Consider the following 27,253-nt stretch of genomic DNA (forward strand, 5'->3'; position numbering starts at 1 on the left):
GCTGTAAAATAGAACCATAGGGAATTAGTGAAAACAAAATTAAAAACAGATATTAAGAATAACTTTGAGCGATAAATGTTTAGAAGAATCTGCCAAGTGGTATAGCAGAACAAAAAAAGAATATGTATGTTCAAAATGCAATTGAATACTATAAAAGGTAAGTTAGGGTATCCGAGTGATGAGATTGAATCGGCCAAATGGTCCTTTCTGGTCTTTGTTTCTCGTTATGTTAATACTATTGCACCAGTATAATATACAATTCAGTTAAATGTAAGGGAGCAAACCAAGTGGCCCATTGAGGCACTGATCGATAATCTGTTCTTGGAGCTGCCAAAGGAGCACTCTTCCCAGTAACTAGAAAAGGAATCAATTCACTAGAATCCCATGTTGCATCCTCAAAAGTCACGCACTTAACAGCTTGACTCTTATTTGCATGTACTTCTATTGCTGATGGCAGTTAGTCTTGGTCCAAAGGCGCAGAACCTCGGCATATTGATTGATCTATCACCAAGACCACTTTCCTTCACCTCTGCACCATCGCCCCCTCATCACTCCACCCCCCCGCCTTCCCATCGAAAACCCAATTCACACTTCTGCTGCCTCACGGCTGAACTTGTCCAATGCTCCCCTTAGCCAGCTTCACTGTTTTCTACCATTCATAAGCAAGTCATTCTGAATGCTGCACACAGTATCCTCACCTGGCCCACGTCCCCATTGTGCCTGCCAAGCTCCACTGGTTTTCCAAGTCTGAGAAACAACTTTAAGGCTCTCATCAACACCAAGACTTCTCCACAACCTCACCCCAACACTAAGCTGCTGCCTGCTATCCAGCACACACACTCAAATGCTCTGAGATGCCTCTGAGCACTATATAAATGTAACTTATTTTGTTGCTAACTTTGCCTATCCCTTTTAAGGCCACTGATCTAAATAGGCAAATCCAGGTACTTTTAATAATACGTATAAACTACCTAGATCAGTCAGCCAGCAGTTTTAGCTATTTATACCTTTCAAGTCGATGGTTTTCTGTGTTTGCTTTTCCTTAAATTGTTTTACCTCCGTGACGGTGCAACAATTTTGTATCTGATGCATGCACACTAGATGTAAGACTTTCTTTTAATTAATATATTTATACTTCATACAATTACAATATAAGGTACAATTGGGTCTGCTTTTCAAACATCGTTCTTCTCGGGAAGCTCAAAGTTTTAATTTGCTGCCGTTCTGAATGTCCGATCAGTGGGAGAGTTGCTGTAGTTGCTATTACTGTGAATCAAAACGTTTACAATATTGCTACGCATAGCCGACTGGACCTTTGTCTCCAGTATTCATCACCGCATTGCCCGTATGGCTAATTGGTGTGCCTTTTTTTCAATGATGAATTTTCTGAGGTACTACTGCTTCCGGATTTTAATCCAAGTTATCTGCTTTCTCTAGATTGGTCTGACATTTGCTATAGTCTTTGGAGTGATCCTCTACAGAATCTCTACTGCAGCAGCTATGGCTGTGAGCCCTGACCCGTACGCCAAAGCCCATGTCAGAGTCATTGTCACGGCTACCGCAGTTATCCTCAATCTGGTGCTCATTCTCATTTTGGATGAGGTCTATGGCTCCATTGCCAGATGGCTGACAATAATTGGTAAGGACAGAACTGGCAATGACACACACCCCTTGTTTGCCCACAGTAAACTTAGTTGACTCTAGATACTGTGCTAACTCCAAAATATTTTGGGTACACACACATTCAATAGGGTTGAGGGGTTTCTGAACTGATTGACTGGAACCACAGAGGTTTATAGCACATCTGTGCTCGCTCTTTTACTGGAGCAATTCAATTGTATGTCTCTGTTTCCCCAAAGCCTAGTATCATCTGTTTCAAATGACTAGCCTGTCAGAAAAATGCTTTCTTTCATTTTATGTAATAGTTTTGGACATGACTTCATTTCTTAATGCAATTTTCCCTCCAATTCACCCTCCCCTCCTCTGACTTTCCTGAATTCAATGATCTGTGGAATGCTGTTCTATGAATTGGCACCATCTGATATCTCACTCGTGCATTGTATTTCATTGTGTGCTTGACATTAGCACAAAATATGTAGGGACATTTCAGGGAAATGTCATCTAAAATGAAATATTCACTTTCTTCTCTCAGACAGCAATGTGGGCAAAAAATACGTTTATTTTAATTATTAAAATTGGCATCCGTTACATTTGGTTGCCATCATAGGTGTCATCAGATCTGCATGGGTAGAATGCCTTCTCTCCCTCACCCACACACTTGGTTGACATTCTCCAAAGATCATGATGCCATGATTTTCTCTCTTTCCCCCTCCTCCCCAATTAAGTTGTTGCAAGCCATAGCTCTGTGGAAATCAGGGATATAAAAGTGTAGCAACAGTTATTAAATAAAAACAGCAAATGGTCACGCAGCATCTGTGGGGAGAGAAAGAGAGTTAATGTTTCGGGTCGATCACCTTTCATCAGAACAAGCAACAGTTGTTTACTTATTGAAATTTCAGCTAGTTTAACTATTGATATCAGTGCAAGCTCCGATCAGTACACTGGCCCATTACTAAATCTCTGGGGTAAACAATTTTTTGCTTAAGGGAAGTATGGAGATCATAGTCTCTTTACTTTCCACTACCTCATTTTCAAACAATCCATTTGATACAGACAGATGATTTGTTATTTATTTTAATGCATTCATCAGTTTTAATGTTTACACTTGATGTACAGCATTGTCATTTTGTGACAGTCTCTAATTAAATGTACAGTAATTTGATATTTAAAAATTGTTCTGCCTTTGACGGCTTATGACTTAGGTATTTAAAAATATATACACTGTCTAACATAATAACTGACAGACTGTCATTGCCCTGACACCCCTTGTATGCTGTTCCTCTCACTTTACCCCCATGTGATTATGTTGGCACTTGGTAGTAAGAATGTGCCAAGAATAAGAGTGCCACCATGATTGTGTTTCCCTTTTTATTCCCAAACATTAGCTGCACAGGCAGGAAGAGAATGGGTGACCGCCAGGCAGAGTAGTAGGCGCAGGCAGGTAGTGCAGGGGTCCCCTGTGGCCATCCCCCTCTCAAACAGATATACCGCTTTGGATATTGTTGGGGAGGATGGCTTATCGGGGGAAGGCAGCAGCAGCCGCCAACTTCTTGGCACCATGGGTGGTTCTGCTGCACGGGACGGGAGGAAAAAGAGCGGGAGAGCTATAATGATAGGGGATTCTATTGTAAGGGGAATAGATAGGTGTTTCTGCGGCCGCAAACGAGAATCCAGGATGGTATGTTGCCTCCCTGGTGCAAGGGTCAAGGATGTCTCGGAGCAGCTGCAGGGCATTCTGGAGGGGGAGGGTGAACAGCCAGTTGTCGTGGTGCATATAGGTACCAACGATATAGGTAAAAAACGGGATGAGGTCCTAAAAGCTGAATATAGGGAGTTAGGAGGTAAATTAAAAAATAGGACCTCAAAGGTAGTAATCTCAGGATTGCTAGCAGTGCCACATGCTAGTCAGAGTAGAAATAGAAGGATTTTTCAGATGAATACATGGCTAGAAGAATGGTGCAAGGGGGAGGGATTCAAATTCCTGGGACATTGGAACCGGTTCTGGGGAAGGTGGGACCGGTACAAACTGGACGGTTTGCACCTGGGCAGGACCAGGACCGATGTCCTAGGGGGAGTGCTTGCTCGTGCTGTTGGGGAGGGTTTAAACTAAAATGGCAGGGGGTTGGGAATCTGTGCAGGGAGACAGAGGAAAGGGAAGTAAGGATAGAAGCAAAAGACGAGAAGGAGAAAAGCAAAAGTGGAAAGGGTGTAAATCAAACATGGCCACAGTAAACAATAATTCTAAGAGTGTTAAAAAAACAAGCCTGAAGGCTTAGGCCTAGAAATTCAGTTTGGGGCGGCCAGCTCGCTCGCGCCCAGAAAGTACCGCTGCGCGCGGAGCCACTTGCGCCCGCCGGAAATTAAGTTTCAGCGCCCCAACTCGAAGGCGGCCGCTATTCAAGGGTTTCGGCGCCCCCGCTTGGGGCGCTGAAACTGAATATCGGCGCGCTAGGTGCCGCAGCACCAGGCTGCGGTACTGCAGGCCTTCCTCCCTCTCTTAAGGGGGAGGTGCCTGCAACAGCGAGATCGCCGCTCGCTAGTGCCGGCAAATGAGCCCGGCACCACGGAGAAGTGCCGGGCTCCCGGAAAACAGCCGGCAATGCCGCGGGGGGGGGGGGGTGGTGGAGGAGGCTGGGGAAGGAGGTGCGGGCAGGCGGCCGCCGAAAAAGTGGCCGACCGCACCTCCGCCTTAACTCGCCCCACTAACGCTACAGGACGGCCCCGTTTTCTGATCACTGTTTGCGGCCGCTGCGGAAGAGGCGGCCGCAACTAAATATGGTGGTCGGGCCGGTAGCGGGGCACTGCGCACACCGATGACGTCATCGGTGGTGGCGCAGCGCTACTGGCTAACGCCGCCATTACCGCAGTGCTGAATATTGGCGAAAGCTCAGCAAGTGGCGCAAAAGCCCTCTTTGGGCGAAAACTGGGCGCAAAGCCTACTGAATTTCTAGCCCTTAGTGTCTTAATGCGAGGAGCATTCGTAATAAGATGGATGAATTAGCAATGCAAATAGATGTAAACGGATATGATCTAATTGGGATTACGGAAACATGGCTCCAGGGTGACCAAAGCTGGGAATTCAACATCCAGGGGTATTCAGGAAGGACAGGTAAAAAGGAAAAGGCAGTGAGGTAGCATTGCTGGTTAAAAAGGAGATTAACACAATAGTAAGGAAGGATATTAGCTCTAATGATGTGGAATCTGTATGGGTAGAGCTGAGAAATACCAAGGGGCAGAAAACGTTAGTGGGAGTTGTATACAGACCCCCAAACAGTAATCCTGAGGTTGGGGATGGCATTAAATGGGAAATTAGAGATGCGTGCAATAAGGGCACAGCAGTTATCATGGGTAACTTTAATCTACATATAGATTGGGCTAACCAAATTAGTAACAATACTGTGGATGAGGAATTCCTAGAGTGTATACGGGATGGTTTCCTGGACCAATATGTCGAGGAACCAATTAAAGATCAGGCCATCTTTGACTGGGTATTATGTAATATGAGGGGATTAATTAGCAATCTTGTTGTGCGAGGCCCCTTGAGGAGCAATCATAATATGATCGAATTCTTCATTAAGATGGAGAGTGAAGTAGTTGATTCAGAGACTTGGGTACTGAATGAATTTAAATAAAGGAAACTACGATGGTAAGAGGCGCGAGTTGGCTTGGATGGATTGGGGAATGTTACTTAAAGGGTTGATGGTGAATAGGCAATGGCAAACATTTAAAGATCGCATGGATGAAGTACAGAATTTGTTCATCCCTGTTTGGCATAAAAATAAAACAAAAAAGGTGACTCAACATTGGCTAACAAGGGAAATTAGGGATAGCATAAGATCCAAGGAGAGGACAAATAAATTGGCCAGAAAAAGCAGCAAACCTGACGATTGGGAGCAGTTTAGGATTCAGCAAAGGACGACAAAGGGATTAATTAAGAGGGGGAAAATAGATTATGAGAGTAAGCGTGCAGGGAACATAAAAACTGACTGTAAAAGCTTCTATAGATATGTGAAGAGAAAAAGATTGGTGAAGTCAAGCGTAGGTCCCTTGCAGTCAGAATCAGGGGAATTTATAATGGGGAACAAAGACATGGCTGACCAATTAAATACATGCTTTGGTTCTGTCTTCACAAAGGAGGACACAAATAAACTCCCAGAGATGTTGGGGAACATAGGGTCTAATGAGAGGGAGGAAATGAATGAAATCAGTATTTGTAGGGAAATGGTGTTAGGGAAATTGAGGGGATTGAAGGCCGATAAATCCCCAGGGCCTGATAATCTACATCCTAGGGTACTTAAGGAAGTGGCCCTAGAAATAGTAGATGCATTGCTGGTCATCTTCCAAAATTCTATAGACTCTGGAACAGTTCCCATGGATTGGAGGGTAGCTAATGTAACCTCGCTATTTAAAAAAAGGTGGTAGAGAAAAAACGGGGAATTATAGACCGGTAAGCCTGACATCGGTAGTGGGGAAAATGCTAGAGTCCATTATAAAAGATATAATAGCAGAGCACTTGGAAAGCAGTGACAGGATCGGACAAAGTCAACATGGATTTACAAAAGGTAAATCATGCTTGACTAATCTACTGGAATTTTTTGAGGATGTAACTGGTAGAATAGATAAGGGAGGACCACTGATTGTGGTGTATTTGGACTTTCAGAAGGCTTTCGAAAAGGTCCCGCATAAGAGACTAGCGTGCAAAGTTAAAGCACATAGGATTGGGGGTAAGGTACTGACTTGGATAGAAAACTGGTTAGCAGACAGGAAGCAAAGAGTTGGAATAAATGGGTCTTTTTCCGAGTGGAAGGCAGTGACTAGTGGGGTGCTGCAGGGATCGGTGCTAGGACCCCAGTTATTCACAATATATATTAATGATCTAGACGAGGGAACTAGATGTAATAGCTCCAAGTTTGCAGATGAGACAAAGCTGGGTGGGCGTGTATGCTGTGAGGAGGATGCAGAGAAACTCCAGTACGATTTGGACAGGTTGGGCCGATGCATGGCAGATGCAGTATAATGCGGATAAATGCGAGGTTATCCACTTTGGTGGCAAAAACAGGAAGGCAGATTATTATCTGAATGGCAATAAATTGGGAGAAGGGGAAGTGCAACGAGACCTGGGTGTCCTTGTGCACCAGTCTCTGAAGGTAAGCATGCAGGTGCAGCAGGCGCTTAAGAAGGCACATGGTATGCTGGCCTTCATAGCGAGAGGATTCAAGTACAGGAGCAAGGATGTCTTGCTGCAGTTGTACAGGGCCTTGGTGAGAGCACACCTTGAGTATTGTGTGCAGTTTTGGTCACCTTATCTGAGGAAGGATGTTCTTGCCATGGAGGTAGTGCAACGAAGATTCACCAGACTGATACTGGGATGGCAGGAATGACGTAAGGAGAGAGATTGGGTAGATTAGGCTTATATTCGCTAGAGTTTAGAAGAATGAGGGAATCTCATTGAAACTTAGAAGACTAGACAGACTAGATGCAGGAAGGCTGTTCCCGATGGCAGGGGAGTCCAGAGCCAGGGGTCACAGTCTAAGGATAAGGGGTAAACCATTTAGGACAGAGATGAGGAGGAATTTCTTCACCCAGAGAGTGGTGAACCTGTGGAATTCTCTACCACAGAAGACAGTTGAGGCCAATTCATTAAATATATTCAAGAAGGAGTTAGATATATTTCTTAAGGCTAAGGGGATCAAGGGATATGGGGAGAAAGCAGGGACAGGGTACTGAATTTGGATGATCAGCCGTGACCGCATTGAATGGCGGAGCAGGCTCGAGGGGCCGAATGGCCTACTCCTGCTCCTATCTTCTATGTTTTTGCTCTCCCATTGTACTGCTCACAGGTAGTCTGGGATTTACAACAACAACTTGTATTTATATAGTGCCTTTAACGTAGTAAAACATCCCAAGGCACTTCACAGGAATGTTATAAGAAAACAAAAAATTGATACCAAGCCTCATAAGGAGATATTAGGACAGATGACCAAAAGCTTGGTCAAAGAGGTAGGTTTTAAGGAGCGCCTTAAAGGAGGAGAGAGAGGCAGAGATATTTAAGCAGGGAATTCCAGAGCTTAGGGCCTAGGCAACAGAAGGCATGACCACCAGTGGTTGAACAATAATAATCAGGGATGCTCGAGAGGGCAGAATTAGAGGACAGTTCGATGTTTAGTTGTTGCCCTGGCCTTTCCCTTTAAGGCTCCTGCTCGGTTACGCCCCATTGTGGGAGTGGTCTAACTTGGCCTTTCCCTTTAAGGCTCTGACTCGGGTGCTTCCTGTGGGGAAGTGGCTTAATTGGGTCCTGAGGTCAATCAAAGTTTAGTTGCTGTTTGATGAGGAAAGTTTGCACATTGCCAGGTACTTGTACATTTTTGGCTCCATGTCTCGATCAATGTTTTCCATCTCTCTTTAACACTCTTGACACTTTGAAGTATGTCAGATGCTCTCAAAACTTTTATGAATAGGCATGCAGTCTCTAACGGTAACGGGCCATTTTGAAGTAGGTCAGTAGAAAGGTTACGGATTCAAATAAACCTGTTCCTTTTTTAGATTTTAACAACAACCTGATTTATATAGCGCCTTTAACGTAATGAAACACCCCAGTGCGCTTCACAGGAGCGATTATCAAACAGAATTTGACACCGAGCCACATGAGATATTAGGAGAGGTGACCAAAAGCTTGGTCAAAGAGGTAGGTTTTAAGGAGCGTCTTAAGGTTTAGGGAGGGAATTCCAGAGCTTAGGGCCCAGGCAGCTGACGGCACGGCCACTAACGGTGGGGAGATGGAAATCAAGGATGTGCAAGAGGCCAGAATTGGAGGAGTGCAGAGATCTCTGGGTTGCAGGAGATTACAGAGAAAGGTTGGGGAGAGGCCATGGAGGGATTTGAACGCAAAGATGAGAATTTTAAATTCCAGTCCTTGCTGGACCCGGACCCAATGTTGGTCGGCGAGCACAGGTGATTGGTGAACGGGACTTGGTGCAAGTTAGGATACAGGCAGCAAAGTTTTGGATGAGCTGAAGTTTATGGAGGGTGGAAGATGGGAGGCCGGCCAGGAGAGTGTTGGAATAGTTCACATGGGAAGTTTCAGTAATTGTAATTCTAATCCATTAGTCAGATACTGTTGGAGACAGTTTATTTTCGGTTGTCGAATGGTGATCCCATTTGTGTTTTGTCCCTGCTACAGAGGTTCCCAAAACGGACAAAAGTTTTGAAGAGAGATTAATTTTTAAGGCTTTTCTGTTGAAGTTTGTGAATGCCTACACCTCCATCTTTTATGTTGCATTTTTCAAAGGCAGGTGAGTGATTTGGTACAACGCTCTCAAAACGCCACATTGTTTGGCGAAACCTAGCAAGAATTCAGTAACGCAATGAAAACCCGATATAGTCATAGTCAGGATGGGATGGAATCGTGATCTAAAGCAATGTACAATGTTAGAAGGTGTGCCCTCAGTAGTGTTCCAGGCCCAACCATCTTCAGCTATTTCATCAATGACCTTCCCTCCCTCCATCATAAGATCAGAAGTGGGGATGTTCGCTGATGATTGCAATGTTCAGTTCCATTCGCAATTCCTCAGATAATGAAGCAGTCTATGCCTGCATGCAGCAAGACCTGGACAACATCCAGGCTTGGACTGATAAGTGGCCAGTAGTACTTGCACCACACAAGTGCCAGGCAATGACCATCTCCGACAAGAGAGAATCTAACACCTCCCCTTAACATTCAGTGGCATTACCATTGTCTAATCCCCCACCATCAACATCCTCGGGGCCACCATTGACCAGAAACATAACTGGACCAGCCACATAAATACAATGGATACAACAGCAGGTTAGAGTCTGGGTATTCTGCAGCGAGTGTATCACCTCATGACTCCCCAAAGCCTTTCCACCACCTGCAAGGCACAAGTCAGGAGAGTGATGGAATGTTCTCCACTTGCTTGGATGAATTCAGCTCTGACAACATCCAGGACAAAGCAGTCTGTTTGATCAGCACCCCATCCACCACCTTAAACATTCACTCCCTCCACCACCGAAGCACCATTGCTGCAACGTGTACCATCTACAAGATGCACTGTAGCAACTCGCCATGGCTTCTTCGATAGAACCTCCCGAGCCCATGACCGCTTCCACCTAGAAGGACCACTGTAGCCGGCATGTGGCAACACCACCACCTCCAAGTCACACACCATCCTGACTTGGGCGTATATCGCCGTTCCTTCATCGTCGCTGGGTCAAAATCCTGGAACTCCCACCCCAACAGCACTGTGGGAGCACCTTCACCACACGGACTGCAGCGGTTCAAGAAGGCGGCTCACCATCACCTTCTCTGGGGCAATTAGGGATGGGCAATAAATGCTGGCCTTGCTAATGACACCTACACCTCATGAATGAATGCATTTTTAATTAAAGTGTTGAGGTGAGGGGTGGGCGTGGTGGAGCTGAAATTAATTTATGATGAACATTTAATACTGTGAACCAATATAACCACCTCTGATTTTGACTCTTTCAACCTAATTACTATTTGACATTGCATGCTTTCTATTTGTAAGAGAGGAATCGTACCAAATATTATTTGCTTCTAGGTTCACAGGTCGACCTGGAAAATATACCTATATCTTTCGCCACATGAGAATGGAAGAGGTAATGTGATTTTATTTTTATAAATACACACTTAAATTGGTCTTGTAATCATATAGTCTACTTCACAGTGCGAGAAACTGCTGACGCTTGTCCTGGTTTTTTTTCGGTCCAGTGCGCTCCAGGAGGCTGCTTGATGGAACTGTGTATTCAACTGAGCATCATCATGCTGGGCAAGCAGCTGATTCAGAACAACCTGTTTGAAATAGGCATTCCGTAAGCATTTCACTATATACCGGAAATACTGGCTGAGGCCATAAGACTGTAGATAAGTTGCTTGAAAGAACGTGTGCTGCTTTTTGTCTACTTCTTATCCTGTATTTTGTTGGGTTTTAAATGCCTTTCCCCCCAGCTTTTTCCAGCTTCTTCCACAGGCTTCATGTCCAAGCCATGCGGGTCGGTGGCCAACCTATTTCCTGGCCTTTGCCAGTGTCACTTGGTAAATGGCCACTAGAAGGTGCATGAGAACAACCCCAAGTTGACTCGCCTTATGATTGGTGAGCAAGCGCCTGACTTCTGCTCAGTGCCTCTTGCCGATGGAAAGGCTGTGGTCAGGAATTCGCTACGGGAGGAGTGTTAAAGTGACACAAACGCTTCCTAATACTGGTCTCACACGATGCACCAGCGAAATACAAAACTGCCCGCTCGCCATTGCTTCAAGTGTGCCATTTTCACCGTTCCAAGAGCTAATAGGTCTTGGGCGGCCTCACATTGGCCTCCTGATATTCAGTTCCATTGAAGTTAACTGAACTGACTACCGGGTGCCTGGGTGTATAATGGGCAGAAGATGCAAAGTTTCCCATTTTGCATTACCACCCAAGACATCTTTCTACAAGACGCAGTGGTATGTTCATTATGGGTTATTTTAGTCTTTAGCATACTTTATACTATGTGATGTTACAAAAAAGATACTTAATGAAGGTATTTCATAAAGTTGACGTGGGACCCGAGAACAGACACTGTTGGGGATGGAGCGCAGGAAGAGGTTTCATGGCGATATGACCAGAACAATTCCACAATCTGGCTGTCAATTGAGAACCTATTTAACATTAAAATCTACATCTAGCGTTTCTCATTTTCATTTTAATACATGGCCAGAGTGAGCTAAACAGTAAATACAATGAAGAGCCTTGCAATATGATCTATATTTCATTTGCAGAGCTCACCATAATTCACTCATCATTTTATCACTCGTGAATTATCAAGTCAGTGCATCTGAGAGTTTTAAATCATATCCCACAATCCCTCATCATATCTCCTCTAGTTATATCAATGCTTAAATAGGGAAGGGAATACATTCTCCAGAACGGGTAGCGCGGTTGGGGGGAGGAGAGAGGTGGGAAGGGCAGGGGCGGCTGTAATTTAGGATGCAACCCAGGTGCTTCTTAGAATCCATGGTGGGTATATCAAGGGAATGTCTGGAGGCATTCCCGGCTACCTTAGGAATTCTGCCCAGTGGGACCTATGTCTGTGAGAGGAGGTTTCTGTCCCATTGCGGTTCTAAATCGGAGCCATTCAATCCAAAAGCGAATGGCAATTGATGCCTGAAGGATTGCTTGCTGTTTCTAAGTGGCCCATTTGTCTCTTGTCTGAAAGAAGTAGAAAAAAATGTTCCTTTGGCCCTGTCTGGGCCTTGGACTTGTAGTAGCAAGGTGCCGCTTCCATGAGTTAGGTGTCCCTGTTGCACTGCTACAGCTACGGACCCCTGTCCTGTCTATAAGTGATCCTGCTCCTGGGATTTGTGGTGGGGTGGGGTCAGTGGCAGAAGTCCCACCCTGCCAAACATCCGCTGCCTCGAGCTGGATGGCAGGATTTAATAAAAATATAAGAATTAGGAGTAGGCCATAAGGCTCTTCAAGCCTACTCTGTTATTTAATAAGATCATGGCTGATCTTCGACCTCAACTGCACTTTCCCGCCCGATCCCCATATCCCTTTATTCCTCTAGCATCCAAAAATCTATCTGTCTCAGCCTTGAATATATTTAATTATTTAGCATCCACAGCCCTTTTTTTAGGTAGGGAATTCCAAAGATTCACAACCCTCTGAGTGAAGAAATTCCTCCTCATCTCTGTCTTAAATAGTCGACCCGTTATCCTTAGACTATGCCCCCTAGCTATAGACACACCAGCCAGGGGAAACAACCTCTCAGCATCTACCCTGTCAATCCCCCTCAGAATCTTATGTTTCAATGAGATCACCTCTCATTCTTCTAAACTCCACAGAGCATAGGCCCAATCTACTCAATCTCTCCTCATAGGACAACACTCTCATCCCAGGGATCAATCCAGTGAACCTTCATTGCACCGCCTCTAAGGCATGTATGTCCTTTCTCCGATAAGGAGACCAAAACTGTGCACAGTACTCTAGATGTGGTCTCACCAGGCCCTGTACAATTGTAGTAAGACTTCCTTACTCTTATACTCCAACCCCCTTGCAATAAAGGCCAACACGCCATTTGCCTTCCTAATTGCTTGCTGTACCTGCATGCTAACTTTGGGTTTCCTGTATGCGGACACCTAAATCTCTCTGAACACCAACATTTAATAGTTTCTCACCATTTAAAAAGTATTCTTTTTTTTATTCTTCCTACCAAAGTGAATAACTTCATATTTCCCCACATTATACTCCATCTGCCACCTTACTGCCCACTCACTTAGTCTATCTATATCCCTTTGTGGGCTCTTTGTGTCCTCCTCACAGTTTACTGTCCCACCTAGCTTTGTATCGTCAGCAAACTTGGATACATTGCACTTGGTCCCTTCATCTAAGTCAATGGCCCAGAAATTAAGTTCGGGGGCTTGCTGCGCGTGCAAGCCCCCGATGTGCACTTACCTGGCGCGCCTGCCGTTCTGCTCCCGGGACGCTTGCAATTCCTGTTTTCAGTTGATTACTCCTGGGCAGCGTCTGACATCACGCCACCCAGGAGTGCAGCCAGCGCGAAGCCTCGAGTGCGGAGTCTAAGTTAGACACGCCCCTTGAGGTCTCCTTAACATAGGCCACGCCCCCAATTTTTAACACAAGCTGCAAAGCAATTTTACATGCAGAGCAGCATTTTTTGTATTTTTATTAATCTTTAGGTAACTTTTATAAAGTTTTAAATACTTTTACATTATTTTGAAGAATGTAAAGTAGTTTTAAACAGAATTAAAGCGTAGTTATTTTGATGAGCCGGCTGGGATCACGTGGGCACTGGGCAACCAATGGGAGGTTGCAAAAGTTCATTCATGAGTTTGATAGTAAGAACTGTCAAACTCATGAAAACTCAGGGCGCCCAAAACAGCACTTAAACTACAAATAAAAGTTTTAAAAAATCCCACTAAATAAATGAACTATGAATAACTATAAAAAAACTATTTTAAACAATTAATCAAATTTAAAAAAATTAACAAATCGGGTCTAAAAATACATTTACCTTACTGTAAATTCTTTAAAAATAATAAACCTGTGGGGAAAATTTTTTTTAAATTGTATTAATAGACCACTTACCTGTAAAACGAAGTACTTACGTCTGTTTTTTTCAAGCGTAAAAACCAGAGGCCTTTACGCACGGGCAACTCTACAAAAAAACGAATTTCAGCGCGCACGCGCTGCCTGATACGTCGCACGCATTCTGCCTCTTAACCCCTTGGTTCAGAGGACTGGAAATGCCGGTTTTCAGCGCATGCGCTGTGCATCCTGAAAACCGGCACTTCCATCGGGCCCACGCGGGAGTACCCCGTCCGTACTCACGCGTTGGGACCAGAATTACTGGCCCATTAATGTAGGTTGCAAATAGCTGAGGCTCAAGCACTGATCCTTGTGGCATCCCACTAGTTGCACCCTGCCAACTGGAAAATGACCTGTTTATCCCTACTCTGTATTCTGTCCGTTAACCAATCCTTTATCCGTGCAATCTATTGCCCCCAACCCCTTGAGTTCTTATCTTGCGTAACAACCTTTTATGTGGTGCCTTATTGAATGCCTTTTGGTAATCCAAATGCACCACATCCACTGGTTCCCCTTTATCTACCCTGCTAGTTACGTACTCAAAAGAACTCCAATAAATTTGTTAAACATGATTTCCCTTTCATAAAACCATGTTGACTCTGCTTAATAATATGATTTTCTAAATGCCCTGTTACCATTTCCTTAATAATTGATTTCTCCTTTGATGAACGATGAAAAGCAGTTTCTTTTGGGTTTTATTGATGCCGTAGGGTGGCGCTGTACACGTTATTGGAGGAATTGGTTGAGGAAGAGTCACAGAGCATCACTGTGCAAAGGAGTTGATTTAACGTCGACCCATATCATCTGAGGAATCTTGTCTCCTTATACATGTTTCAATTCCCTTACATTGCTAGACATAGTGACCCGGCCCAGCCAGTTCCAGTGATAGCATCAGCACTTGCGGTTAAACCAGTATCTTTTAAATCATCAATAAATAAGGAAAAAAATTTAACAAAATAACTCACATTATTCCTCACTTGTTCACCCTCCACATACCAACGAGTAGGTCATCATCCAGACAGAGAAAAACCACAAGATATCATCAAGCCAAATAGACCGAGTGTGTTTCATTACATTATTCCTAGATGCGTATGAAGCCATCAGAAAAAGTTAGAACCTACTCCTGCTGTAACCATATCATAGAATCTTGCAGCATTGAAGGAGGCCATTTGGCCCATCGTGCTTGTGCTGGCTTCTTGAAAGAGCGATCCAATTAGTCCCACTCCCCTGCACTTTCCCCATAGCCCTGCCAGTCTTTCCCTTTCAAGTATATATCCAATTCCCTTTTTGAAAGTTACTATTGAATATGTTACCAACCCCTTTTTAGGAAGTGCATTCCAGATCATAACTCGCTGCCTTAAATTTTAAAAAAATCCTCACCTCCCCCTTCTGGTTCTTGCGCCAATTATCTGAAATCTGAGTCCTCTGGTTACTGACCCTCCCGCCAGTGGAAAATGCTTCCCCTCGTGTACTCTATCAAAACCCTTCATAATTTTGAACCTCTGCCCAATCTCTCCTTCTCTGCTCTAAGAGAACAATCCCAGCTTCTCTATTCTCTCCATATAACTGAGGCCAACATACAAAATAATAAGTCAGCTATACTCATTGGAGTTTAGAAGAATGAGAGGGGATCTTATTGAAACATATAAGATTCTGAGGGGGGGCTTGACAGGGTAGATGCAGCAATGATGTTTTTCCTCGTGGGGGAATCTAGAACTAGGGGGCATAATTTCAGAATAAGGGGTCACCCATTTAAATCGGAAATGAGGAGGAATTTCTTCTCAGAGGGTCGTGAATCTTTGGAATTCTCTTCTCCAGAGAGCTGTAGAGGCTGGGTCATTGAACATATTTAAGGTGGAGATAGACAGATTTTTGAATGATAAGGGAGTCAAGGGTTATGGGGAGCGGGCAGGGAAGTGGAGTTGAGGCCAAGATCAGATCAGCCATGATCTTATTGAATGGCGGAGCAGGCTCGAGGGGCCAAATGACCTACTCCTGCGTCTTATGTTCATATATATGAAAGAAAGACTTGCATTTATATAGTGCCTTTCACGACCACCGGACGTCTCAAAGCGCTTTACAGCCAATTAAGTACTTTTTTTTGGAGTGTAGTCACTGTTGTAATGTGGGAAACGCGGCAGCCAATTTGCGCTCAGCAAGCTTCCACAAACAGCAATGTGCTAATGACCAGATAATCTGCTTTTGTTATGTTGGTTGGGGGATAAATATTGGCCAGGACACTGGGGATAACTCCCCTGCTCTTCTTCGAAATAGTGCCATGGAATCTTTTACGTCCACTTGAGAGAGCAGACGGGGCCTCTGTTTAACGTCTCATCCGAAAGACGACACCTCCGACAGTGCAGCCCTCCCTCAGCACTGCACTGGAGTGTCAACCTAGCTTCATGTGCTCAAGCCCCTGAAGTGGGACTTGAACCCATAACCTTCTGACTCAGAGGCGAGTGTGCTACCCACTGAGCCACAGCTGACACAGATATGGGCATCTTTGCAAAGCTTTGTCCATTTAGTTTGGCAGATGAAGGTGACTAATGGTTTTGATGCTGTTTCCCAATTCCATTCTGTCAAACAGAATCCTATTACTGTACCTCTGTTTTCTGTACATCTGGGCAAACCCATTTGAATATGGAGGTTGAATGACTGACTGAGAATGTTAAGATTACCTACCTTAGATAATGGTTTTCCTTTTCCTTGGCATGTAGTTCAATCTTTACATACAAATTCTCTTCATACTTGCCCCTCAGTTCTTTATCTGACAGGTGTCAGCTGTGGCTCAGTTGGTAGCACTCTCGTCTCTCGTCGGAAGATTGTGAGTTCAAGCCCCACTCCAGTGACGTGAGCACAAGATCTAGGCTGACACTCCCAGTGCAGTGCTGAGGGAATGCTGCACTGTCTGAGTTGCCATCTTTCGGATGGGACGTTAAACCGAGGCCTCCTCTGCCCCCTCAGGTGGGCACAAAAGATCCCACGGCGCTATTTTGAAGAAGATGGTGGTGACCAATATTTATCCCTTAACCAACACCTAAAACAGATTATCTGGTCATTATTACATTGCTGCTTGTGGGACCTTGCTGTGTGCAAATTGGCTGCCACGTTTCCCACATTACAGCAGTGACCTGAGGTTGTGAAAGGTGTTGTAGAAATGCTAGTTTGCCATTAACTTTATCACATTTGGCACTTGAGGATTAGGGACTGGTAATTCGGGTGGTGGTGGTGGTGGTAGATCATCGCGGGATAAACTTATCACAACAGCTGCCTTGGGTACCTTGTGCAAACTTGCAGGACCCTATCTCTGCTCAGGGACTACCTGGGCATTAGTGGTAGCTTTTCCTATTGACGATTGTTGCTGGCTGGTGTTCAGGTAGCCTGTTTAGATAGGATTACATAGAATATATAGCACAGAAACAGGCCGCTTGGCCCAACCAGTCCATGCCGGTGTTTATGCTCCACTCGAGCCTCCTCTCATCTTTCCTCATCTAAATCTATCAGCATAACCCTCTATTCCCTTCTCCCTCATGCTTGTCTAGCCTCCCCATAAATGCATCTACACTATTCGCTTCAACCGCTCCCTGTGGTAGCGAGTTCCACATTTTCACCACACTCTGGGTAAAGAAGTTTCTTCTGCATTCCCTATTGGATTTCTTGGTGACTGTCTTATAGTGATAGCCTCTAGTTTTGCTTTTCCCCACAAGTGGAATCATTATCTCTGTATCCACTCTATCAAAACCTTTCATAATTTTAAAGACCTCTATTAGGTCACCCCTCAGCCTTCTCTTTTCAAGAGAGGAGAGACCCAGCCTGTTCATCCTTTCCTGATGGGTATAACGCATCCTATTGGCAGGATGTGTGCAGTCAATGACACCCTGGACCTGAAGGGAAGCTAGCCACTGCTGCAAATCCCAGAGCGTGCTCTCATTAACTATTGAGGTCAGTGGGGAAGGTGATACGCTGGTTAGACCCGACGAACAGTGAGTCGGTGGCCTGCTTAATGCAGCTGTGCACTCCAGACTGGGAGATGCGAGCAACATCCTCCTGTAGTAGACTGAAAGGAGCCAGTGGCATTGAAGTTGAGGGCTGTGCTGACTTTGACGGCCATCGGCAAAGCACGGCCCCCCTGTCCAGCCGGCAGCAGGTCCTGTCGTCGGAGGCTGCAGAAGTTTGCGACAGCTTGCCTGGAGAAGGACAGCCTCCTCGTGCACTACTCCTTGGCTTAATCCCAAGAAAGTGTCTCGGCCTCTGGTTGGCATGGCCTCCTGCAAACAGCCCCCTCCACCTGCGGCCTTCCAATGGGCCTAGCTGCAGCTGGTTACTGTGGCTGCTGCCGCCCCTCCCCTTGCTCTGCCCGCCCCTCTCCTTGCTCTGCCTGCCCCTCCCTCCAAATGAAAGTGGCTATAAAAGTGCCCACAGTGAGTAGATAAAGCTTACCGAAGGCAAATATAAAGTCAGAAGGTTGTGGGTTCAAGTCCCCACTCCAGAGACTTGAGCACATAAAGCTAGGCTGACACTCCAGTACAGTGCTGAGGGAGTGCTGCACTGTCGGAGATGCCGTCTTTGGTCTGCCCTCTCAGGTGGATGTAAAAGATCCCATTGCACTATTTCAAAGAAGAGCAGGGGAGTTATCCCTGGTGTCCTGGGCCAATACTTATCCCTCCATCCACATAACAACAGATTATCTGGTCATTATCACATTGCTGTTTGTGGGAGCTTGCTGGCGCAAATTGGCTGCTGCGTTTCCCACATTACAACAGTGACTACACTCCTCCAAAAGGTTCTTCATTGGCTGTAAAGCGCTTTGAGACGTCCGGTGGTCGTGAAAGGCGCTATAGCAATTTTCTTTCTTGAAACCTGAATGAACTCTCCAGCATCATTTTAAGTGCTACAGGCAAAAGTGACGCGGAGTATTTGAATGTGTATAAATTGTTGTGTCCGTGTGTTAATGGAGACACGGAATGCAGGAGTTGGTTTCACAGGTGTTTACTGAACAAAGTCTGGAGGTGAACTAACAGATACAAGACACTATACAGGCTTATATAGCCCGAGTGGCCATTACCGGCATTACAGTACACGGGGCTCTTAAAGGCACATACACCACAATTCCTCCCCTTTTAGACAACCAGTACATAACATTTTAAGTAATCATTCATTAACATGTTACAAGAACAATAATCTACACAGTTGCTGCAGTTAATCAATTATAAGTCAGTCTCTCTGGAGGCTTCCTGACTCGGTCCGGATAACGCCTCGGTGGTGTAGTAGTTTTTGGTGGTGTAGTAGGTTCTTTTGGCAAGGTCGATTTGGCTTGAATGCCAGTGTCGGGTTCATCTGGTTCCAGTATCACCGGATCGGAGGTAGATACCATGGGTACCTCTGCTTCATCATTAGGCGTATAGAGTTGTGGTGTAGGTTGTCCCTTTTCGGATGACTATGATCTGGTCAGCATGGCGCCTTATTATGCTTTCTCCAATGTCCACGGTATACATCAGCGGTCCTAGTCGTGTGCAAATAGTTCCAGGCTGCCATTTCTCGGTACGGTAGTCCCGGGCCAAAACTTGTTGACCTATCTGGAAGGTTCTAGTTGGCCTTGCATTCATGCCTTGAAATTGCCGGTTCTCCACGTCCCTTCTGATGTTTGGCTTGATCAAATCCAGCTGGCATCTTAGGCTTCTATTGAAGAACATCATGGCGGGAGTTTGGTTTGTAACCACATGTGTTGCATTCCTGTATGCAAACAAGAAGTTATCTACCTTATGCTGTAGATTTATGTCTTCATTACCCATGGCCTTTATGGCCTTCTTGAAGGTCTGGACAAACCTTTCAGCCAATCCATTGGTGGCGGGATGGTATGGGGCGGACGTGTAGTGCTTAACCCCATTGTTTTTTAAGAACTTCCTGAATTCTTCGAACACAAATTGCGGTCCATTATCAGAACAGATCTGTTCAGGCAGCCCATTCCTGGCAAATATGGTCCTTAATACTGTGATGGCTTTTTCCGTGGTGGTGGAGGACATCTTTATTACCTCCGGCCACTTGGAGTGTGCATCAACCGCGATTAAGAACATTGAGTCCATAAATGGACCAGCAAAGTCGATGTGTACCCTTTCGCATGGAGATGAGGGCCACTCCCATGGGTGTAGAGGGGCTTGTGGTGGGGCGTTTTGGACCTTCTGGCATCCTAGGCAGCTCTTGGTCATTTCTTCGATGTCTCCATCAATACCTGGCCACCACACAAACGCTCTGGCTAGGTTCTTCATTTTCACTCCACCCAGATGCCCCTCGTGAAGCTCCTTTAGCACTTTATCCTGGAGTTTGGGTGGAATTACCACTCTGGATCCACACATTAAGGTTCCTCGGCATACTGACAGCTGTTCTCTTCTTTGCGAGAATGCTGGCAACAGTGGTTCACCATGTGCTGGCCAACCCTTCACCGTTAAATCGTAGACTTGAGAGAGTCGGGTCATTTCTCGTTTCCTTTTCAATGGCAGAATTTGTTACTGGTAGACATTCCACTATGGTTGAGATGAACATCTCCACAGTAGGTGCCTCTTCTACCGTTGGCAACGGTAGGCGCGATAAACCGTCAGCATTCCCATGCTGTTTTGATCCTTTGTATTCTATGTCGTATTGGTGTGCCCCTAGGAAAAGGGACCACCTCTGTAGCCTTGCGCTGTCATAATGGGAACACCCTTTTTAGGGTTGAATATGGAGACGAGGGGTTGATGGTCAGTCAACAAGGTAAATTTTTGTCCGTGTAGGTAATGGTTGAATTTCTTCACTCCCCATACCAGGCTGAGTGCTTCCCTGTCGATCTGGGCATAGTTACGCTCAGCTGAGTTCAATGAGCGTGACGCAAAAGCTATCGGCCGCTCCGAGCCATCAGGGAATCTATGCGATAATACCGCTCCTACGCCGTAAGGGGATGCATCGCATGCCAGTCTGATTGGCAGTGATGGGTTGTAATGAGCCAAAACTTCCTTGGACGTGATCAAGCCTTTGCATTTATGGAAGGCACGTTTACAGTCTTCGCTCCATTTCCAAATTACTCCCGTTTGTAGCAGTTCGTTAAGGGGGTGCAGAACAGTTGACAAGTTCGGTAAAAATTTATGATGGTAATTTATCAATCCCAGGAACGACCTTAATTGTGAGACATTTTCAGGTGCTGGGGCTTTTATGACCGCTTCAATTTTTTCAGGTGACTTATGCAACCCTTCCTCGTTAATTATGTGGCCACAATATGATATTTGTTTCTGGAAAAATTCGCACTTGGGGCGATTTGCTCATAGGCCCCGTTCTCTCAGCCTAGTGAGCACCTGCTCCAAATTGGCAAGGTGCTCATTGTCGTTTTCTCCTGTTACAAGGATGTCGTCTAGGTAGCATTGAGTTCCCGGAATCCCTTGGAGGACTTGCTCCATAGCTCTTTGCCAGATAGCTGGAGCTGATGCTACTCCGAAAACCAGTCGATTGTACTGGTACAGGCCTTTGTGTGTGTTTATCGTGAGATTTTTTAGAGGCCTCTTCAACCTCCATCTGTAGATATGCCTGTGCCAAGTCAATTTTGGTGAAGCGTTTCCCTCCGGATAGTGAGGCGAAAATATCTTCTGTACTCGGAAGAGGATACTGTACCATGTGAAGGACCGGGTTTACAGTCACCTTGAAGTCCCCACAGATGCGAATTTTTCTCTGTTCTTCAGATTTATCATTATTCAACGTTTTCTTCATGACCGGGACGATGGGTGTTGCCCACTCGCTCCAATCTATCTTGGATAATACGCCTGCCTTTTCCAAATTCTCCAGCTCTGCCTCGACTGCTGGACGAATTGCGTATGGCACCGGCCTTGCCTTAAAAAACTTGGGAATTGCCGCATCTTCCACTTTTATCGAGGCGGTGACGCCTTTCAATGTTCCTAGTTCCTGTTGAAACACTTCCTTGGCGTTGGCCAAGATGTCTTTTAATCGTTCAGGTATGACATCATCATTTTTTTTTCTTACTGGTCACCGTCAGTGCCTGAATGGAGTGCCAGTCTAAACGTATCTTCCTGATCCATTCACGTCCCAACAGCGGTGGACCACCATCTTGCAGAACGTATAAATACAACTTCTGTATTTCCTTGCCGTTGTATACAACAGGCACCCTTATTTTCCCTTTTGGGTATACTTTCTGCCCCGTATAGGTTTTCAAGATAATGGATGTGTCTTTCAAAGGTATAAGCGGAAATAGCCGCTCGTAATCCCGTCGACTTATGACGGTCAGCGCTGATCCTGTATCTAGCTCCATTTTAACTGGGGACCCTGCTATTATGAGGGTAACCCAAATGGTCTGGTAATCTTCTTTGGCAATTACATTATGTAATTTGAGACAGCTTAGTCTCTTGTTTCCGGAGTCGCTATCGCTCTTCTGGTCTTCGGAGCTACTGTCCGTCATCATTTGTACCTTTCTGTACTTTTCCTTATTGATTTTTTTCTTGTCCGTGGATTTTTTGTTTCCAGATCGGCATACACGTGCAATGTGTCCAATCTTTCCGCATTGCCTGCATGTTTTGTCCTTGAACCAGCAGTTCCTCTGGTCATGGGTGGATCTGCCGCAGCGATAACATCTCTCGAAATCCTGTGTCATTTCATGGGTGCCGAAGTCCTGTGGCTCTTGCTGTATCTCTGCAGCTCCTCTTGTGGCTGCTTCGTATGATACAGCCACACTGAAAGCCTTGTCCAGTGTCAAATCTTTCTCAGAAAGTAGCCTTTTCTGTGTTCCTTCACTTAGGAGACCGCAGACGAATTTGTCTCGAAGAGAATCTGCCAGTCCTGCCCCGAATTGGCAGTGCTTTGACAGCTTCCTTAATTCGGTGCGGTAATCAGCGTTACTTTCATTCTTGTGCTGATTCCTCCTGAAGAATTTGAATCGTTCCGCTATCAGCAGCGGTGTTGGGTTTAAGTGCTCCTGTAGGGTATCAACAATCTCTTTAAAAGTCTTGTCCCTCGGTTTGGCTGGCGTGATTAAGTTTCGTAACAGCCCGTATGTCCTTGCGCCCATTAGATTTAGAAGTACTGATGCCTTTTTATCATTCTCTATTTCATTTGCTGTGCAATATACCTCCACTCTTTCTACATATGTGGTCCAATCCTCTATATCGCTATCGAAAGCAGTAATATTGCCAGTCTTGGGCATCCTGAAAAAAAAATGGCGCCTCCCGTGCTTTCCTTTCTTCCCCGCAGAAAAAAAATGGCGCCTCCCGCACTTTCCCGCCGCTGCTGCTGCTGCTGACAACGCTGTTCTCCGTGGTTTTTATTTACACAGGTATTTGTAATAGGTGGAGACTCGTTCCCGCCGGACTCTCTGGGACTTTTCCCTCCCTCTGCTTGGTCCGAACGCTGACCTGCTTTGCAGCGCTGGCCGTCTCCTGAGTGCTCCACCCTCCGTCTCTGTTTGCCTCCGCCTTCGCTGCTCGGCCCCGCTGCAGAGCCAGCCGATCGAGCCCCAGCCTGCCACCCAGGAAGGATTATTGCAGTACCTGCCACCAGCTCGGCTAGCTGGTGAAACCACAGTTTTTTTTTTTTTCTTTCTTGTTTTTCTTCGACTTTCGTCTGAGGAATCGATCTCCTTGAGGTGCTGCCGAATTGCAGGTAAGTCCGTTTCCAATTCGTCGCCACTGTTGTGTCCGTGTGTTAATGGAGACACGGAATGCAGGAGTTGGTTTCACAGGTGTTTACTGAACAAAGTCTGGAGGTGAACTAAAAGATACAAGACACTATACAGGCTTATATAGCCCGAGTGGCCATTACCGGCATTACAGTACACGGGGCTCTTAAAGGCACATACACCACATAAATCATCAATATTATTTACATATTTGAATACAGATTGTTAACAGAGGAAAATAAACCACATTCTCTGACCAGGAGAAATCTTACAGCTTCATAAATCAGGAAGCTAAATTTACATTTCAATACAGGCCCCAGGAGCAATGAGAAGAGAGTGTTTCACAAACACACACACTCCAGGTTAAGAAGACCCTTTGTTTCAGTATTCATGTGAGCATTCAGTAATTTGAGATTGCCATTCCCAAATGGTTTAGTTTGGCTCCAATCCATTCAGCTGCTTCTAAAGGCTGTTTTCAGATGTAAATAGTTTTCGGTTTCCTGACTTTATTGCCTTGATAAATTGATTTATTTTCCTTCTATTAATCGTTGTGCTGTAAAATAAAATGTCAAGTGATTACATTTTAAAACTTCGAAACATATTCACCTCTAATGATCTGTTTATAATCCCTACTCCATCACCAAAAGAATGCTGGGTAGGTCATTCACTGTCCAGTGTTTTAGATGTAATCAATTGAGGCAAAAATAATTTTCCTCAACTCAGTCACCACTACATAAAAGGCTGATTATCTATTCTTTTACTGGGTGCATGCACAGATTCGACTATAAAATACAGTTTTACTTGATTCATGTTGTGCATTTTATTTTTTATTGGGTACAAACAAAATACACCATCAACCTTGACATCTTCCTATGTCACAGCGTCCCTCTGCCAAAGCAATGGTCAGATCTCTTTCGATGCAACTTTTTGGTCCGCTACGTGAAGGCAAATGAGGAAAAGCCCAGAAAGACTTGTTGTTTCTCCCTTCACCCCCCCCCCCCCCGGCCCCCACTCCATCCCATGAAGGTATACCAGGTCTCCGCTTCTTTGTCAGTGTTAGCTGTGGCTCAGTGAGTAGCACTCTCGTCTGAGTCAGAAGGTTGAGAGTTCAAGTCCCACTCCAGAGACTTGAGCACAAAATCTAGGCTGACACTCCACTGCAGTGCTGAGGGAGTGCTGCATTGTCAGAGGTGCTGTCTTTCAGATGCGGCATTAAAGCAAAGCCCCATCTGCCCTCTCAGGTGTACGTAAAAGATCCCATAGCACTATTTTGAAGAGGAGCAGGGGACTTATCCCTGGTGTCCTGGCCAATATTTATCCCTCAATTAACAGCACTAAAACAGATTATCTGGTCATTATCACATTGCGGTTTGTGGGAGCTTGCTGTGTGCAAATTGGCTGCTGCATTTCCTACATTACAACAGCAATCCTAATTGCTATATAAATGCAAGTCTTTCTTTCTTAAGCTATGAACAACATAGGGCACAGCAGTGTAATGGTTATGGTACTGCACTAGTACCCCCAATGGTTATGGCACTGCACTAGTACCCCCAGTGACTAAGAGTTCAAACCCCATCATGGCAAGCTGTGAAAGTGAATTCAATAAATCTGGTTATTTGTGGTCTGGCACCATGGGGGAAAAAAATAACCATAAAAGCTGCCATTCTGTCAAGAGTCTAACTGATTCACTAATGACCCTCAGGGAAGGGAAGCTGCCACTCCTACCAGCTCTGCCCTACACATGACTCCAGGCCTACACTGTGGTTGACTCTTGATGCCCTCTGGAGTGGCCTAGCAAGCAACTAGGGATGAGCAATAAATGCAGCCTTGCCATTGTCCCCTCTCATCCCGACAACAAATTATATATCAACATCTTACATGGGAAGCAATGGGCGACTTGCTAGCTTCCTTGATGCACCAGCATGCCACGCTGTTGAATCTTGTATCTGGTTTCAACAGATCTGTGCAGCTGTTAATAATAGAACTGTACTCCCTTTTTATATATTTCAGAAAATTTAAGAAGCTACTACGATATATGAAGGCAAAAAGAGAGGCCAAATTGGAAACCGATAGTAATTGCAAGACACCCCAGCAATATGAATCGGACTACAACTTGGAGCCATTTGCTGGCCTGACTCCCGAATACATGGAAATGAGTGAGTATATTTCTTCAAGTTGCAGTATAATACATTCATGTGCTGTGCTGCATGAGTACAAAAAAAGAAATAATAATCAGGTAACAGTCTATTCAGACCTTTGTTCTCCATGGCCATTGCCATTGTTTTCTGTCCAACAAATTTTTAAAAAAAAACTTTTCATAAGAGCATTAATTACTTAGTTTAGTCGTGAGTGATCTGTAGTGACTTCATTCACTGCCATTTATACTAAACTCTGCTCCACTATCTTTTAACCATCATTAAAAGCAAATAGTTCAACAATCACACCCACGTCCTTGGGAATACCTCCAAAACTGTTTCAACTCGCCTGTCTCTCGTTGTCTTTATAAAAAATTTTAAAAATCCCACAATCTCCTCGATCATGCCCTTTAGCCTTTCTCGTTTCATTCATTTCCTTTACTTCTGGCTTGGGAGCCACCTCACCCTATGGTAAAGTGCTGAAAGGTTCCTTTGTGAAGGAATAAGTGATATAACCTATTCAGAAAAATACACCATTCTATGAAAGAGTTCTGGCCTTATTAAAACAAGACAAACTGGGTCTGGAAATCTAGAAACCGAACTATGAAAAAGCTGTGATAGCATTCTGGCTATAGAGATAAGAGAAGTTGTTGACACTGAATCAATAACCTTATTGAAACAGAAGGTTAAAGACTCCTGACCATCTGAACCTTTGGTAACAAGACAATAGTTCACCCTGTATAAGGTGTTCTAATTTACACCTCGTAAAGAAGCACATAAAAGTAACAAACATCTGCCTTCATAAAAATGATACCAAGTAAAGCGCACCTGCTGTTATACCGTTTTTAATAAACTTAGAACACCTAGAGGAGAGACATAATTCTGTAATGCTACCACCTGAGGTGACTAAGAATTGCAGGGGTCAGCAGAAAAATGACAAGATAATTAGCTTACATCAGCAGAAAACCTTAAAGGAAATACCACTGGAAAAGGGTACAAATATTGAACTCTCAAATGGGATAGTAGACTCGCTTTAAAGAGGTAAAGTGATTCCCGGCTTCAGAGCCAGCTCTGTAAGTCTCCAACTCTTTGTACCTTGGGGATCAAAGGTACTGTATTTGATTTTGGTGGATATCCTGAATAAAACACTAAGAACTGTAAAACTGTAGTGAAGTTGAGATTTGAGAGTAGGTTCTCTGATAATAGAATTGTAAGCTTTCTTTTTTTGGAACTGTTAATGTTGCGATTGACTCACCAACTGTAAATTATATGTCGGTTCTTTAATAAATCTATATATTTTTAGAATTGCCTCACATAATACTTCTGTATCAAACTCGCGAACTCAATCTCTGTACACTCTGGTGAGGAGTTGCAGAATTCTGGCGGAGTTTTTCGGACATTCATAATATCCGGAACATTACAGTCTAGCTAAACTTATTATAAGTGCTATCTGGAGGACGGTAACATTTTCAAGTTGTTCCTTTCCTTTAGGGAGAGATAGTCCGGACCGTTGGACCCGATTAAGCGTCTTTAGGATTCGGCTACCTCAAACTTTAGTTGAAAGTGAACGCCTGGCTAGGGGCTAGGACTAGTAATTATCCCTTCACCTTTACATGAGCAATGCTATCTTAACGTTGGTGCTGTTAGTGGCAGTGGTGAGAAGTTATTATTCTGGACCTAGATTAGAAGAGTATAAATACTCTTGCATATTCTTCTACCCACCCACGGAC

General features: G+C 44.7%; 1 protein-coding gene across 4 annotated transcripts in view; it reads left to right on the forward strand.

Moving 5' to 3' along the window:
- The window catches only part of ano1a (anoctamin 1, calcium activated chloride channel a), a 292,742-nt gene that overhangs the window by 196,714 nt on the left and 68,775 nt on the right, over positions 1–27,253 (forward strand). For all 4 annotated transcript variants that reach the window (XM_086008194.1, XM_086008196.1, XM_086008197.1 and 1 more), the window contains 5 exons: positions 1,438–1,639; positions 8,801–8,912; positions 10,200–10,257; positions 10,370–10,470; positions 25,399–25,544. In XM_086008194.1, the coding sequence (XP_085864320.1) occupies positions 1,438–1,639; positions 8,801–8,912; positions 10,200–10,257; positions 10,370–10,470; positions 25,399–25,544 (619 nt within the window). The remainder of the gene's footprint in view (positions 1–1,437; positions 1,640–8,800; positions 8,913–10,199; positions 10,258–10,369; positions 10,471–25,398; positions 25,545–27,253) is intronic.

This window comes from Somniosus microcephalus, chromosome 15 (genome assembly GCF_052327205.1).
Source record: "Somniosus microcephalus isolate GS21.2 chromosome 15, FLI_Smic_1.0, whole genome shotgun sequence".
NCBI lineage: Eukaryota > Metazoa > Chordata > Chondrichthyes > Squaliformes > Somniosidae > Somniosus > Somniosus microcephalus.